This window comes from Zalophus californianus, chromosome 11, assembly GCF_009762305.2.
Source record: "Zalophus californianus isolate mZalCal1 chromosome 11, mZalCal1.pri.v2, whole genome shotgun sequence".
NCBI classification, from domain to species: Eukaryota; Metazoa; Chordata; class Mammalia; order Carnivora; family Otariidae; genus Zalophus; species Zalophus californianus.
In genome coordinates, this window is record NC_045605.1 from 58,788,226 (window position 1) to 58,805,822 (window position 17,597).

The following is a 17,597-nucleotide window of genomic DNA, read 5'->3' on the forward strand; positions in this document are numbered from 1 at the left end:
AACCAAAGAAAAAATAGATAAGTGGACCTCTTCAAATTAAAAGCTTTTGTGTATCAAAGAACATTATGAAGAATATGGAAAGGACAGCCCAAAGGAGAGGAAAATTATTTGTAATAATTATTTACTGTTTATTCTTTAAAATTGTTTACAATCATTTGTCTAATAAGGTTTTAATATCTAGAATATATAAAGAACTCTTACAACTCAACAAAAAGACAAATGACCCAATTTCATGATCTTACGGGTCTTGTGGGCTCAGTGTTCAGCAGGGAGTCTGCTTGAGATTCTCTCCCTCCCACCTGCCCCTCCCCCTGCTCACTTGCTTACTCTGTCTCTCTCTCTCTCTCTCTCTCTCTCTCTCTCTCTCGCAAATAACAAGTAAATCTTAAAAAAAAAAAAAAAAGAATAGAGGCGCCTGGGTGGCTCAGTCAGTAAGCATCTGCCTTCGGCTCAGGTCATGATCCCGGGGTCCTGGGATCGAGCCCCACATTCGGCTCCCTGCTCAGTGGGAAGCCTGCTTCTCCCTCTCCCACTCCCCCTGCTTGTGTTCCTCCTCTCGCTATCTCTCTCTCTCTCAAATAAATAAATAAAATCTTAAGAAAAAGAGAAGATATACAACATGGCCAATAAGCACATAAAAAGATGTCTAATATCCTTAGTCATTAGAGAAATGGAAATCAGAATCACAATGAAATACCAATTTTTATCCACTGGGATGGCTTTAATAATTTAAAAATTATTATTAATAATTTAAAAAATTATTAATCTGTAGAATGCTTTGGGGAATACTGAAATATTAGTGACATGAAATCTTTCAATCCATAATAAAAAAAAAACAGAAAATAACAAGTGTTAGCAAGTATGTGATGAAATTGGAATCCTCAAGCATTGTTGATAAGAATGTAAAATAGTGCAGCCACTGTGGAAAACAGTTTCTCAGAAAGTGAAACTTAGAGTTATCATATGACTTGGCACTTCCACTTCGAGAGAATTGAAAACAGGTATTAAAACAAAAAATCAAATATAGGTGTTGAAAGCAGCATTATTCATAATAGCCAATAAGTGGAAACCTAAATATCCATCAGCTGATGACTGGATAAATAAAATACTGTATATCCATACAACGGAATATTATTTGTCTATAAAAAGGAGTGAACTGCTGTTATATCATACAACATACATCCCACAGAATAAAATATATTAATAGCTATAGCACATAAAAAGATGCTGTTATGGACTGAATTGTATCCCCCTAAAATTCATATGTTGAAGTCCTAATCCCTATTACCTCAGATTGTGACTTTATTTGGAGATAGGACCTTTAAAAAGGTTATTAAGGTAAAATGAAGTCATAGGGGTAGGGTCTAATCCAATACGACTGGTGTCCTTATAAGAGGAGATTACGACACAAACAGACATAGAAGGAAGACCATGTGAAGACACTAGAAAAAGATGGCCATCTATAAGTCAAGAAAAGAGGCCCTCAGAAGAAACCAGTTCTGCCAACACCTTAATCTTGGATTTCTAGTTTCCAGAACTGGGAGGAAATAAATTTGTTGTTTAAGCCAACCAGTCTTTGATACTTTGTTCTGGCAGCCCTAGGAAACTAATACAGATGCTTATCCTCATTATTAATCAAAGAAATGGAAATTAAAACCACCATGAGATTCTATTTTATACCTATAAGATTGACAAAAATATAGACAGGGATGAGTATTGGTGAGAATATGGATTAACAGGTGGTCATAGACTGCCCTGGGGAGTACAAAGTGGTATATCCAATTTGTAAACATTTGGTATTACCAAGTCCATCTAAAGATGCACTTAGCTTATGGCCCAGCAATTCCACTCCTAAGAAATTATCCTAGAGAAACTCTTATACATGTGTATCAGGACACTTTTGGAAGGATGTTCATAACAACTTACTCTATAAGATTTGAAAAAGCTAGAACCCAGTTGTCCACAGTAGGATGAATAATGGATTACTGTACAGCAGTGAAATTGAAAGATCTATATGCACATGCATTAATATGCATGAGACTCACAAATACAATGTTGACAAGAAAGTAAGTTACAAAAGAATACAAACACTAAGATGCCATTTAGAGTTCAAAAATACCCAAGAAAATAATAGCATTTTGAGATATATCATATGTAGTAATAATATTTCAAAGAAAAAAGAATGATAAAATTTAGTAGGATGGTTACTGCTAGAGTATGCATTCTCAGAGGGGGTAATATTCCCCCAAGGGAGTAAAATTGCTTCCAGATGTTTAGGGAGAGGTTAAATATTACAGTGGGCCACAGTACATACATATATACAATATATTTGTGGTATTAAAAGTAATGAAAGGGTAATTAGGAAAGAGGCATGTGATAAAGAGGGCATTGGCAATACGGGTATTTTTTTTTTTAAGATTTTATTTATTTATTTGAGAGAGAGAGAGACAGAGAACACAAGCAGGGCAGAGGGAGAGGGAGAAGCAGACTCCCAGCCGAGCAGGGAGCCCAGCTCGGGGCTCAATCCCAGGACCCTGAGATCATGACCTTAGCCGAAGGCAGACCCTCAACTGACTGAGCCACCCAGGTGCCCCAATATGGGTATTCTTTTACTTAATCTCAGCAGTGGATAGACCAGTGTTCTTAAGCATCTGTTTATTGAATGCTACTTTAAGGCAAAGTCGCTGTGCTAGGTGCTGAAGGATATATCTGTAACAAGGTTTAAAGCTTCATCTCAGTTATCACAAGGAATGACCGGGGAGCAGGAAGGGAATGGAGGGAAGGATTACAGGGGGGGTGAGGAAAGCTTTGATAGGAATATATTCACTATCTTGGTTGTGATGATGTTTTTACAGGTGTAGCTATATTAAAACTTATCAAATTATACTTTTTTAAAATTTTTTTAAGATTTTATTTATTTGACAGAGAGTACAAGTAGGCAGAGAGGCAGGCGGAGGGAGAGGGGAAGCAGGCTCTCCGCTGAGCAGGGAGCCCGACGTGGGGCTCGATCCCAGGACCCTGGGATCATGACCTGAGCCGAACGCAGCCGCCTAAACGACTGAGCCACCCAGGCGCCCCTCAAATTATACTTTAAATATATAGTTTATGGTATGTTGGTTATACCTTAGGAACACCTTTAAAGAGAGAGATTGGGCATATACCCCAGGGAAAATGAAAATTTATTTTCACAAAGAAACTTGCACACAAATGTTCATAGTAGTTTTATTCATAATAGCCAAAAAGCTAGAAATTGTTTAATGACCTTCTTTGAGTTGAAGGATCAAACAAACTTGGTATGTCCATACTATGGGACACTACTCGGCAATAAAAAGGAACAAACTGTTGATACGTGCAACAGCTGCAATGAACCTCAAGGAAATTACGCTGAGTTTAAAAAGGCAATCTTAAAAAGATAGGTGCTGGGGCGCCTGGGTGGCTCAGTCAGTTAAGCCTCTGACTCGTGATTTTGGCTCAGGTCATGATCTCAGGGTCCTGGGATTGAGCCCTGCATTGGGCTCTGCACTTAGCGGGGAGTGTGCTTGAGATTCTCTCTTCTCCTTCTGCCTCTCCTCCTGCTTGTGCCCTCTCTCTCTTTCTCTCTGTCAAATAAATAATCTTTTTTAAAAAAAAGAGACGTGCTGTATGAGTCCATCATATAATATTTGTGAAATAACATGTTATAGAGCTAGAGAACAGGTCAGTGGTTGCCAGAAATCAGGGATGAGGAGAGTGGATGTGGCTATTATGGAGCAGCACAAGGGAGTCTTGTGGGTGGTTCAATTAAGCATCTGATTTTGGTGCTGGTTACATGAAGCTACACATGTGATAAAATTGCATAGACCTCTACACACACACACACACCCAAATCAGTTCATGTATAAATGGTGAAATCTAAATAAGCGCTGTGCTTTGTACCAGTGTTAATTTCCTGATTTTGATATTTACTATAGTTATGCAAGATGCCAACATTGGGAGGTACATAGGACCTCTTTGTGACTTCATTTCAAAATTAAGTGTTTGAGAAAAAGACCAGTGACTAAACTAGTACCTCTGGTGTCCAGATTTTGTTTTCTAAATACTTTCTCCTCTCATTTAGGGATGGGGGAAGGAGACAGGGCTTTTGGGGAAGATAGGTATGCTTCTCCAGGTCTGGGGCGTGAAATATATAAGATAAACCTTAAATGGTTTGTCATAATAGAAGCCAAAGAAACTAGCAAAATTATCAAAAACCAGTAGGTCATGCCAAAAGGACTTAGGATGTGATCTTAACTGGCCAAAGATGGGATAATTTTAGCATCACTAATGATAATTGCAGTGAAGTAAAACGCATTGAATATTTTTAAAGCCGTGTCTTCATAATAATAATTTATTAAAGTTATAATTAGGCATTCTTTGGAGGCTTCTAGGGAAAGAACTCAGTTGGGAAACTAGATAAAAAGGGAAAGAATTAACCATTTATCTTGCCTTCCTTATACAAACTATACCTCAAGGTAATTAAATAGTCGACTTGCAAGGTTTCTTTCATAGAATTATTCCAGCTAATGAAAAAGGAATGATAGAATTCCTTGTTGAGAATAATAGGAAAAAATAGAAAAAAATCTCTAGTTTTTGCATCCTCTAATAGATTTAGGCATTTATCATCATAGGCCTGTTAACGTTAGTTTCCTGGGGCTACTGTATAAATTGCCATAAACTGGTGACTTAAAACAACAGAAATTTCTTCCCTTTGAGTTCTGGAGCCCAAAAGTCAAAATCAAAGGATCAGCATAGCTGCATTCCTTCAAACCGTTTTAGGGGAGAATCAGTCCTTGCCTTTCCCAGCTTTTGGTGGCTGCAGGCATTCTTTTGCTTGTGGCCACATCACTCTAGTCTCTGCTTCCATGGTCACATTGGCTCTTCTTCTGGGTTTTCTTCTATGTGTCTTTTATACAGATACTTATCATTGGATTTAGGGCCCATCAAGGGAATTTGGAATGATGTTAAAATCTTTAACCTAATTACATCTGCAAAGGTCCTTTTCCAAATGAGGTAACGTTTACAGGTTCCAGGGTTTAGGACATGGACATACCTTTTTAGGGACTACCATTCAGCCCACTCTAGTGGTTAATATCATAAAAAGAAGTAAGTCAGAGGCAGCCCTCCTCATGGAAGTAAACATCACATTGCAAGAAACAAAAAACAAAAAAACCCTGAATGAAATCAAGCATCAACTTACAGGACATACAGGAAACAGAACACTACAAGGATGCACTCAACAAAATTCAGGCTGTGGGAAATGCTACAGGACAAAAAGAAAGTTTCTTCAACAAATAAACTACAAGAGAGAAAAAAAAGAGATGGAGGAAGGAAGGAGCCTATATATGAAAAGAAACCTAAGCAACATCATCCATGTGTACTGTGGGGGCCTTATTTTGATCCTGATTTGAAAAACTTAAAAATATTAAGCAGTCAGGCAAATTTGAACACTTACTGGTTGTTTTATAAGCATTTATTATAAATTTTAATATGGGTAGGGTTTTTTTTAAAAAGTCCTTGTCTTTTAGCTATCATACTGAAATATTTATGGATGAAATGAAATGTCTGGGACTTGCTTCAGTACAGGGGGTGGGAGAGGTAGGTGGGTTTATTGTTGTCTCTACTTTTATGTGTGTTATAATAAAGTTAAAAATCTAAAAAGGTTGTAACTAGAAGGGTGATCCTCTTAGCTTTTTCTGCGTGTGATTAGTGAGACTCTCAGGGCTGTGTCAAGGAATCCAGGAAAAGAAAAAAATGCATTTCCCTTTGAGAATATGTTTACTCAACCAGCCTTGCCTGACAAAATTCTCCCAAGCTCTCCTCACCCCATCTCACCCCATCAGTCTGGATTAAATAACACCCTCTTTTGTGTTCTCCTAGTACCCACTACATACATACTTCCACAGTATATTTAATTGTGTACTGTCTGGTTCTCCCACTTACCAGATTATAAATTCCTTGAAGATGCTGACCTTGTTTATTTATCTTTAGTCATCTATATATTGTCCTCACCCAATGCAGTTAACATTGGGCTTGGTAAGCTCTCTCAATAAATGGTTGTTGAATGAGCGATAGGGAACTGGGTTTGTGCTGGTAAATAAAATGTAAAATATAACCCCTACTTTCTCTGTCTCTTCAGTAAACCCTTTTCCCAGGGCTACTAAGGTATAGCTACAGAGCGTCTTTAAACTTTTTTCTTCTTCTTCTGCCCATCCTCTGGCAGAGGTGCTAATGAAAGATACGTGAAGGGTAAGCACTGTAGCAACGTGGAAAATGGGTTTCTGCACAATCAAATGTCATTGATTTCCACTCTTTCCCAGGGTGTATACTGCAGTGGAGTCTTCTCAGATGGCTGTCTTTCTGTACTATATGTTTTGCTACGTTCTGTGTATCAGAGGTCCCTTTCTGTATGAATTCCTTAGTATGCTTTAAGATGGTAATTAGAATATAACCTCCTAGGGGCACCTGGCTGGCTCAGTGGAGCATGCAACTTCTCGATCTTGGGGTTGTTGGTTCGAGCCCCACACTGGGTATAGAGATTACTTAAAAATGAAAAAAAAAATCTTAAAAAAAAAAAAGAATGTAACTTCCTAGAAATGATGCCAAGAAGTACTATAAAAAACTGTTTTGTGGGGTGTCTGGCTGGCTGAGTTGGTAGAGCATGCAACTTTTGATCTTGGGGTCATGAGTTCAAGCCCCACTTTGCGGCTTTAAAAAAAATTGTTTTAATACTATTTTGTGCTATGGATGGGGTTATCTGGCAGTTTCCTAGTGGATGACCATCTCTATATAGTAGACTTTAAGAGGTCTACAAAACTTTATAGCTGAGAGAGACCTAAGGGACTAATGTGCTTCCCTGTTTTCATCCCACTGCCCCCATTAAAAAGAGCAACTTTTTGTATAATTGCAATCTTTTTGCTGTCTTAAAATATTGCATATTATCTAGTCCCAAAATCGGGGCTAGTTTCTAAACTAGTGCTTTCCATATTTAGACTATTGAGAAAATAGGACACATAAGTAACAACTGTTATCTAAAATGAAAAAATTGTGTACTTAACATTTTCTTTTGATGACAGTGTTGGATGATTTCTCATTTTTGGAAAGCAGCAGAATAAATCTTAAATTTTAAAATATAATTACTGGACATCGTAACCTTATTAAAGGCTTAAAGATACTTTATTTTCTCTTTAGGTGGTACGGGACTATAATCTTCAGCTGTTCTTACAAGAGAATGCTGTATTCCACAAGCCCCAGCCCTTCCAGTTCCAGCCCTGTGACAGTGATACTGTAAGGGGATTCCAGATTTTCATTCCATTTGTTTTTAAATTATGTTTGTGCTCAAGTAACTATTATCCTTGGAACAGGCAGAAAAAGCTCAGTGCATCTCCTTAATTTTATAACAAAACTGTGAGTATGCAGAGTAACTGACATTTCTCCTTTCTAAAATGTGACTAAAACCCAGTATTTTTATGTCAGCAATTTAACTGAGGTTAAGTTTTAAGACATGTAACTAAAAACCTGCAAACTGAACAGAAGGAAGAAGGAAAAATACTCAATAAAAATTTTTTTCAATTCCAATATAAATTATACTTTCTATCTATGAAATTCTTCACATGTACACACTTCCAAAGAAACCAGTGGTTAAATTTTAACCAGAACAGAATCAATAAACAGAACGGTGAAATATGTGCCTGCACATATTTTGGTTGGCTTTATAAAAAAAATTACAGGCCCTTTATAATTCCTTTCAGATTTCTTAGAATGTCAGAGTATTAACATAAATGCCAAATTGACAATTTTTAAAAAGCAGACATTAATCATGCATTTTATCATTGAGTTTATGAAGAATGTTTGCCATTATTTGAATTTAAAAAAATAGAACCAAAATGCTAATTTGATAACATAAAAAAAAAAGACAATCAACTTCTACAAGTTAAGAAAGCACATGTTGGCATATCTAGCACATTCTTTCAATATAGGCAAGCCAAGAGGGAAGTCAAATTATATTCATAAGGTCTTTTAGTAAGCCTGGAATCAGAACCAGGGGAATTTATATCAGAGTTTCATGGTATCAGTTTAATAGAAACCTTTGCTGGAGATTTTTCGTTACTTTTCTTACATTTTAAGGAGCCCTGTTCATGGCTATATAAAGAAATGTAGGAAATCAGCATTTACCTCTAGATTATAACTCTTGCCCTTTATATGTGCCTTTTTTTTTTAATCAATCCACTTTTGCTTAATGACTGAGCAATGTTGTCCTATAATTTGACTTCTTTACCTGAGAGGAATGAAGCAGAGCATTAGAAGATACAGGGTGTAGACAGGTTCACCAAGCTTGACTTAAAATTGCGACCAATTTATCTCTGCCCATTTTCCTCAGAAAAATCAGAATAACAGTAGACTCTCATCTCACTTGTCCAAGGCCCAGCTACAATCCTAAATCCTCCTCTGTTTCTAGACACTGTGTTAAATGTTCTTAGCTGCATGTCCCTGTTTGCCTTAAAATTCTAACTATGCTGTTTTCTGTCCTTGTGCAATCTTTACTGGGCAGAGTTTAAAAGCTGCCCAACTGGTGGATATTGAGCTCTCCCCTGTCAGTGCTCTGAGAATGACCATAGCTGAGGTATATGGGGGTGTGGGTCAAGGGTGGGGGAGATGGGATGTGTGGGTTTGCATGTTAATGAAGGGTGGAACCTAGTATTGGGATTAAAAATGTGTGTGTGTGTTTGTAGGGGGCCACTGAATGCGTAAACTGGGGCTTTCCATTTTCCCATATAAATTAAGGATTTTCTTTCCTATTTATAGTGAAAGGATTGAACTTCTTATTTTTCACCTTGCCTAAAGCACCTCAGTTTTCCTCGAGAGGCATGTTGGAAAGAATTTATAGAGCTAATCTCGCCTTTGTCAAGGGGAAACTGAAGCCTTTTTTAATATAACCCATTTCAAATTGTAGTATTTTTCCTGCAAAAGTCCAAAATGCCCAGATGAAAACATACAGTCACAATATTACTGTCAAAGTTAATTAAGGCTTAAAGTGATTGTATCCATTTTGGTTTTTTGGCTTATCTTTACTTGCTGATGAATTGAAATTTCTTGTCATTTTATTTTAATATATGATTATTTTGACTCATGCTTTAGAGTGATATACCAAAAGAAACTGACCAAAATGGTTGTATAAAGACACAATTATTTCTGTTTTGTACAGCCATAGAATTACATTGGGAATCTTAGTGTTAATCATAAGATCATTCCAAGTGACAATGATCCAGTGGCAAGTTCATCTGATGTAGTAACTTAGTAGCTACCTCATGGTTAACACTGAAAGATTTTCTTGTCTTTATTTCCATATAGAGTTATTGATTTCTACAGTGTCCTTTCTTTCTACCCTCAAATACCATTTTTCAGATGATACCAGGAAGTTAAAAAATCTTTCTAGAAAGAGTAATGTTCACCTTTCTTCGCTGAAATGAGTTTTTAATGCAAGATTATTCTAAGAAGGATATAAGATGTACCCTAAAATTTCCCTTACCCCCCAAAAAGGGATGTTCTATAAGGGAAAATTGACAAGTACATATATTAGGATCTCAATTTTGGAGAGTCATTCAGCTGTCATGTGGGTCATGCTTGTGTTAGAGATTGATACAAGTGTCATACAATAAGAAATCATGAACTTTGGAGTCAAATCCTGGCAATGCCATTTGCTGGCTGTGCCATTTGCTGGCTGTGTTTATTTTATTTATATGTTTATATATATTTAACCTCTCTGATTCAGCTTTCTCATATGTAAATGTTAAAGACCTTAATCTGTTTGAAAATTAAATGAGATACTTAAGCATTTGACTCAGTACCTGGCACATAGTAGATACAGAATAAATGTTGACTATTTTTCCCGAGACAAGCATATTTCATTTTTTTAGGTTTTGCCCCTAATTGCTATAGAAAATACCAAATTATCAAATATTGAAGACATTATAAAGATTATGAAGTCTTGTAACACTTTTATATTCATGGTACCCCTGCTCTTAACTCCATTATTGAGTTGATCATTGAAAGTCCCTTGGGACTTCTGCTCTCCTTTTTCATTCCAAAACGTAGATCTCATCAGTCTCTTTTTTAGCGGTTTATTAGCCTAAAAGGCAATCTGTTTAGAATAAAGAGCAGCCAATAGCTAACAGTTAGTGTCCATTCCTACCCCTTTTATACTTTTCGGCACCTCTGCCCTACATACACCTCAGTGTTTGTCCCTTCCATTACTAGAACTAGTGATTTCTGCCCTTCAGGACATTTCCTCACATCCTATGAAAAGGACCTCTATCCTGTTTCAGCCTGAGATGGGGAATAACATGGGAAACACACATGTTCACATAAAAAGACAGGAAAAACTTACGGAAACTTTTCCCCCAAATTTCCCAGTGGGGATGCGAAGACCCTTTCCTTTTTACCTTTCCTGAACGGTAAATAAGATTTTCACAGATATCAGAAACTGACATTTTTATCACAGTATCACAGATATAAGAAATAGCTGACAGGGGTGCCTGGGTGGCTCAGTGGGTTGAGCGTCTGCCTTTGGCTCAGGTCATGATCCCAGGGTCCTGGCATCATGCCCCACATCAGGCTCCCTGCTCAGTGAGGAAGCTGCCTCTCCCTCTCCCTCTGCCCCATCCCCCACTCATGCTCCCTCTTTGTCTCAAATAAATAAAATCTTAAAAAAAAATAGCTGACAAGTTTCTGATCCATGATCTTTTCCTGTTATTTTAGCCACTAGTGGTCATATTTAATTCTACCATGTAAAGATTAAAAGTTATATTAAATAAAATGGCCACTTGCTGTAATTTAGGACTTTTGCACATTAAATTTTCATTTAAGTGGGGCATTTTATGCATCTACTAAAATGTACAATATATGTAAATCAAACTAACACGCTGTATACCTTAAACTTATATAGTGATCTATGTCAATTATTTCTCAATAAAACTAAGAAAAAAATATTTACCAAAAATTATCCTTCTCTATAAAAGACTATATAGGATCAATATGCCATACAGGGAAATCACTTGAAAATTCTCATTGTTAGTGAGTGGCTTTATCTGCTGATGGAAATCTTGTATTGCATAAAGCATTGGCATATGACCATGAAAGCACTGTGATAGAGAATTGGTGGAAAATCCTCCTTGTGGGTAAATAGGTACCACCCTCCTATACATATACTGACCACAGTATCCAAAAATGAAAGGCCAGAAACAGCAGTGCTGGCAGTCAGAGGGGATTGTCCTAAGTTCTTCAGTCTTTCAAAAAGGACTTAATTTGGTTTTGTAGAAAACCTACCATCTATATAATGAGTCTTTATGCTTTCTCTGGATTTGATGCGTTCTCTGTCTACAGGTATCCAGAACTTTCCGTAGATGCCTTGGTAATGTACTGACAAAAAGAGCCTGGGAGTTCACTTTTTTATCTAGCCTGTGATTACAGCTCTTAAAGCAGAGCATCTGTGAGAGCTGCCAAAATAAAGACATACTCCTCATGTGGCTGTTCCAACCAGTCATGCCTCGACATATATCTGGAGAGTGTCAGACACAAGGCTTTTTGTCGGTTTCTTGTCTTGTTTTCATGGCATTACTGAAGGACATGTTTTTCTCTTAGTTTTACCTTTGGTATCTAATAGCTCCTGTTTGCTTCCCTGAGAGACTACGCACACTCAACCCAGTTGTGAGTTCCTGCATCTCTTCTAAGCGAAAGTGCTACTCTCCAAGTATAGTAAGAATAAGTTATGATTCATGAGGAGCACTGCTCCACTCCTTTCCAAGTTGTGTGATAGATTTAAAATATGTGACTTATAGATCCACAATCTCTCATCAAAAGCCTTCAGGTCAGATGCGTTTTTTTTTTAAGATTTTATTTATTTATTCGAGAGAGAGAGAATGAGAGATAGCACGAGAGGGAAGAGGGTCAGAGGGAGAAGCAGACTCCCCGCCGAGCAGGGAGCCCAATGTGGGACTCGATCCCAGGACTCCAGGATCATGACCTGAGCCGAAGGCAGTCACTTAACCAACTGAGCCATCCAGGCGCCCTCAGATGCGTTTTCAAAACTTAAAATTTTTCGGTGCTTGCTTCAGCAGCACATACACTAAAATTGGAACGATACAGAGAAGTTGAGCAGGGCCCCTGTGCAAGGATGACACACAGATTCATGAAGCCTTCCATATTTTTTAAAAATAAATAAAATGGGGCGCCTGGGTGGCTCAGTTGGTTAAGCGACTGCCTTCGGCTCAGGTCATGATCCCGGAGTCCTGGGATCGAGTCCCACATCGGGCTCCCGGCTCCGCGGGGAGCCTGCTTCTCCCTCTGACCTTCTCCCCTCTCATGCTGTTTCTCTCTCTCTCTCTCTCTCTCTCAAATAAATAAATAAAATCTTTAAAAAAATAAAAAGAAAAAGAAATAAAATGAATAAATTACATAGATATCCTGGATTTTTAGGGGCACCTGGCTGGCTCAGTCGGTAGAGCATGGGACTCTTGATCTTAGGGATCTGAGTTTGAGCCCCATGTTTGGTTGTAGAGATTACTTAAAAATAAAACATTTAAAAAATAAAATAAAATAACAGAATTTTCCAGGTTTTAGAAGGGTGATCCATATACCATATATTGTATAACACCCTAAACAACGGGAAGGACCTCGTGATCAAGCATGGTGTTTTTGCAGTACATTTGAATAGTCATACTAAGTGAAATAAATAAAAACTATAAATAATGTTTCTTTGGTTCAAGTCAAATTTTGCCACAAATGAGCTGTGGCTCCAGACTTACCTAAAACACCTGTGATTTTCAGAACATTATGAATTTCAAAATTATAGGATAGTGAACCTGTATAAACATAAGTACAAAGAATATAATAACCTACACAGATCCAGATATAATAACCTACACAGGCCCTTTTCAGAGCAAGTAAAAATTAACTTTCTTGAAATAATTAACAGTATATTATTAAATTTCATAAAAACTAAAGTTGGATTAAATATTTAACACAATAAATATATACCAATAAGCTGAAAAATACAAGTAGTACAAATCCCTTGAATGAGGGTTAGTAACTAGATTGTTCCTGGCATATGACAACCCTAACATTATCTTTTGAAATTAGGTTGAAATGCTAGTATTTTGCTATGTTTGTGGTTTTCATTCATCATATGACCATCTCTCTTTTCTCTCTTTCAAATGGTTATATTTTGATAACAGACTTGAAAAATAATGAAGTGTTTCTTGTATGAAATCAACTTTTTTATCCCTATTCACTGTGCCCTTATGCTCAGATACCTGTCTGAACCTTCTGTGTCCTTATTTTAATCCTAAAGTGAACTGAAATCCTATCTTGAGAGGGTAAATAAGGACAAAATAGTTAAGATGACTTAAAAACTAATATAATTATATATTATATATAATATGTATAATTAATATAAATATATATAATAATTTCTGTCATGTAGTTCTTATAAATTTGAAAAGACTAATATTTAAATATATTCTGTAAAATATTGGGAACTTTAAAAATTTTAACATTGCTAGACTCTGAAGGCCTTCTTGAACTCATATGAAACAGTGTGGCTTTTATTTTTCTAAAAGCAAAATGAAATCAAAATCTGTCTTACCTCTAAGTAAAGGGCCTAGCTAAAGTTTCATTCAAAGGAAATTTGTATTTTTGCAATGTCTTCTTAAATATTACTGCCTCTATTTTTATCAGTATTGGCATTAACTAAGTAGAACAGTTAGTGCAGTCATAGATAGCAAGGAATCTGAAGTCGGAGAGATCTCAGTACAAGTTCTAAGTCCACCACTTACTGGCTTTAGGAAAGACATACCCTTCCTAAGCCTAGAATTCCATACCTATAAATTGAGAATCTCTGGTAGGATTATTTTGAGTACTAAATAATGTATGTAAAGCAGTTAGCACAGAGTTTAAATATGCAATAAATGGTACCCTTTTAGAAAAAATTAACATAGCTCTGTAGTTTTCTAATTATAAAAAAACATTAGTAGAAAGTTTTCACCTGAACTGTCACCGTCCAGAGGTAACCACTGAGGGGCGCTTGGGTGACTCAGTGGGTTAAGCATCTGACTCTAGGTTTTAGCTCAAGTCAGGATCTCATGGGTTGTGGGATCCAGCAGTGTTGGGCTCTGTGCTCAGCGGGGAGTCTACGTGAAGATTCTCTCCCTCTGCCCCTCCCCCCACATGTGTGAACTGAGATCAGTTATTTTACCCAGAGGGAACAGCATAGGTTTGTGTTTAGGTTTATATTTATTTTCCAGGAAAAGACCCATCTGCTTCTGTGATTTTTTTTTTTACTAAAACTTGTATGATTTCTAAAATCTGATGTTTCTGAAGATCACACTTAGTTGACCTAACTTATCAAATAGCCAAGCTGACAAATGATAAATGAAAAACTACCTATCCTATACTTAAAAGTTGATAGGAAAGTCCTTTTATAGCATTTCTCTTCAGTTTGTAATTTATTTGAATTATTTTTGTGCCACTATTATTCTGAGAATTGAGATATTAGTCTCTTTTAAAAATAATCAAGTTCAATAAGTGAACTTTGTCAGAGCTAGGCTATAGTGCTTTTTGATACATAGTTTTTAAATTCTCATATCTGCTTCAGGCAGATAACAATGTGCTTTAAATTTTTGTGCTTAATAGCTCTTATATGTTATTTTTCTCTGATGTTTCAAATACATTTTTAAGAGGTAAAGGAAAAATGTTAAAAGAGTGAACTAAAGGGGCACCTGGGTGGCTCAGTCGTTAAGCGTCTGCCTTCGGCTCAGGTCATGATCCCAGGGTCCTGGGATCGAGCTCCGCATCGGGGTCCCTGCTCTGCGGGAAGCCTGCTTCTCTCTCTCCCACTCCCCCTGCTTGTGTTCCTGCTCTCACTATCTCTCTGTCAAATAAATAAATAAAATCTTAAAAAAAAAAGCGAACTAAAGATTAAATTAGCTAACATTTCAAAAAGAAGCAGTCACTAGCAGTTCCTTTGGTAGAATTAACCACTGCTAACACCATTGTCAGATCTACACTAGATCCTGATTTGTATCAATCTTGGATGGTAGAGGTTGCATTAGAATGTTTCTCTGTGTATTGTTTAACACATGGGCTTTGTTGCCTTTTACGAAATTCTCATTAGTCTAAACCTGAGTTATAGGTAGCTTCCACATGTCTTCCCATGGCTTGATTTTAGAATTCATGAAAAAAAAATTAACTTGAATTTGAATCACAAAATCATATCTCCCAATCAGTGGCCTTTGTTGTCTGTCCTGATCGTTAGACGCTCCTGTCTGAGGAATAGTAAACCCAAAAGGAAAAGGCCCTATCTTTACTTCCCCAGCTCTTACTTAAGCACAGGAAATACTCAGTAAAAAGGTAGAGATTATGTGTGAGCAAGTAGGGCTGTGGCCTATCTGCAGCCAGTACACATTTAAACCCACTTACCTCTTCCTAAAATGTTGCTCAGTAATAAAAATCAAATTTCTCCATCAGCTGTCTCCTTTCTCATCTATTCTGTTCCCTGTAAGTTCATTCTGTGTTTGAGATCTGCCTTGATGTTTCAACATACCAGTCTTGTTTCTGATTCATTCTTTGGGCTAGCAAGAACCTAGGAATTATGTGGAATTTTTTGTTAATAATAACAAGATTTTGTTTCAAGTAATTTTCAACTGGGTCTTTAGCATTAACAATTACCACTTATTGGGTACTTAATTATATAGGTACTATAAGAGAATGTTTAAAATAATGAGCTCATTTTATCTTAATAACCCCTATGAGACAGGCATTTTCACCAATTTTCAGATGTAACTAAGACTCAGATTAATAATATGCCCCAGATCATAAAGATAATAAAGGACATAGAGAGGATTAAAACTGAGTCTGTCTGACTTAAAAACCTGTGCCTGGGCTCTTCAGAATATACGTTTCTGGCATTCCATTTATATATTAGATTCCTCTGATTAATGTAGATTGCATTTGCAATCTTTATCCAGGGTTTAACATTTTAAACCCTAACTTCTGAGAATGGATTAAAATTTAAATGCCTAGATCCTTTTACAAAGCAAAATATAATAATAAAGACGGTTCTCAGATTCCTAATAGCCCAAAGAATGAATCAGAATAATAAAATGTAATGGTGAAATTGGTTAGATTTTGACTTTGATTATTTTGCTCTATTTCAATGCATTTATCATCATATAATCTAGCTTTAGCTGAAATGTCTGTGTAGAGTAAAAGTTTTTTTTTAAGATTTTATTTATTTGAGAGAGAGAATGAGAGACAGAGAGCATGAGAGGGAGAAGGGTCAGAGGGAGAAGCAGACTCCCCACTGAGCAGGGAACCTGATGTGGGACTCCATCCTAGGACTCCAGGATCATGACCTGAGCCGAAGGCAGTCGCTTAACCAACTGAGCCACCCAGGCGCCCTGAGTAAAAGTTTTTGAACCTTGCCTTTAATCCCCCCAACAGAAATAATAAGTTTTTAATCCAGTCAAATTCTACTTTACCAATTTTGAGCTATGTGGCCTTGCAAAAGTTAGTTTTCTAAAATCTTTCCACTGTAAAATTTTGCTTCTTTTTTTGTATTGAAATCTTCTTGGGATAATTCATATTTAAGAAATTGTTTGCTTTCCCAATTATTAGATTTTTGTCAGGGGTTCTTAAGAGTTTAGAGAAAATTAAAATAGTTTAGTGGTTAAGAGCTCTGATTCTGAAATCAGACTTGTATGATCAAATTTGTAACATTTAATATCTGGTAGACACTAGAAATTTTACCTAACCTCTCTGAGCCTTAGTTTCCTTTTCTTTTTTTTTTTTTAAAGATTTTATTTATCTATTTGAGAGAGAATGAGAGACAGAGAGCACAAGAGGGAAGAGGGTCAGAGGGAGAAGCAGACTCCCCGCTGAGCAGGGAGCCCGATGTGGGACTCGATCCCAGGACTCCAGGATCATGACCTGGGCCGAAGGCAGTCGCTTAACCAACTGAGCCACCCAGGCGCCCCTCAGTTTCCTTTTCTATAAGATGGCTGTATGACTTATCTCATAAGGTTGTTCTAAAAGTTATGTGAGGGGTGCCTGGGTGGCTCAGCTGGATAAGCATCTGCCTTTGGCTCAGGTCATGATCTCGGGTCCTGGGATCGAGCCCTGCATCAGGTTCCCTGCTCAGTGGGGAGTCTGCTTCTCCCTCTTCATCTGCTCCTCCCCCTGTTTATGCTATCTCTCTCTGTGTCTCAAATAAATAAATAAAATCTTTAAGGGGCGCCTGGGTGGCTCAGTCATTAACCGTCTGCCTTCGGCTCAGGTCATGATCCCAGGGTCCTGGGATCGAGCCCCGCATCGGGCTCCCTGCTCTACAGGAAGCCTGCTTCTCCCTCTCCCACTCCCCCTGCTTGTGTTCCCTCTCTCGCTGTGTCTCTCTCTGTTAAATAAATAAATAAAATTTAAAAAAAATAAATAAATAAAATCTTAAATAAATAAATAAAAGTTATGTGAAAAAAAAGGCGGGGACGCCTGTGTGGCTCAGTTGGTTGGGTGTCTGCCTTCAGCTCAGGTCA

At 37.2% G+C, this 17,597-nt stretch overlaps 1 protein-coding gene and 1 non-coding gene across 3 annotated transcripts in view; both read left to right on the forward strand.

The window, feature by feature from the left end:
- The window catches only part of FCHSD2 (FCH and double SH3 domains 2), a 275,661-nt gene that overhangs the window by 208,240 nt on the left and 49,824 nt on the right, over window positions 1–17,597 (forward strand). Inside the window, exons 10-11 of one of the 2 annotated variants that reach the window (XM_027579041.2) lie at window positions 7,207–7,302; window positions 8,567–8,638. In XM_027579041.2, coding sequence (XP_027434842.1) covers window positions 7,207–7,302; window positions 8,567–8,638 — 168 coding nt within the window. The remainder of the gene's footprint in view (window positions 1–7,206; window positions 7,303–8,566; window positions 8,639–17,597) is intronic. The other variant, XM_027579042.2, reaches the window with a different exon arrangement.
- On the forward strand, window positions 12,116–12,222 carry LOC113915544. The gene has a single exon (XR_003517698.1). It is a non-coding gene; the product is annotated as a U6 spliceosomal RNA (small nuclear RNA).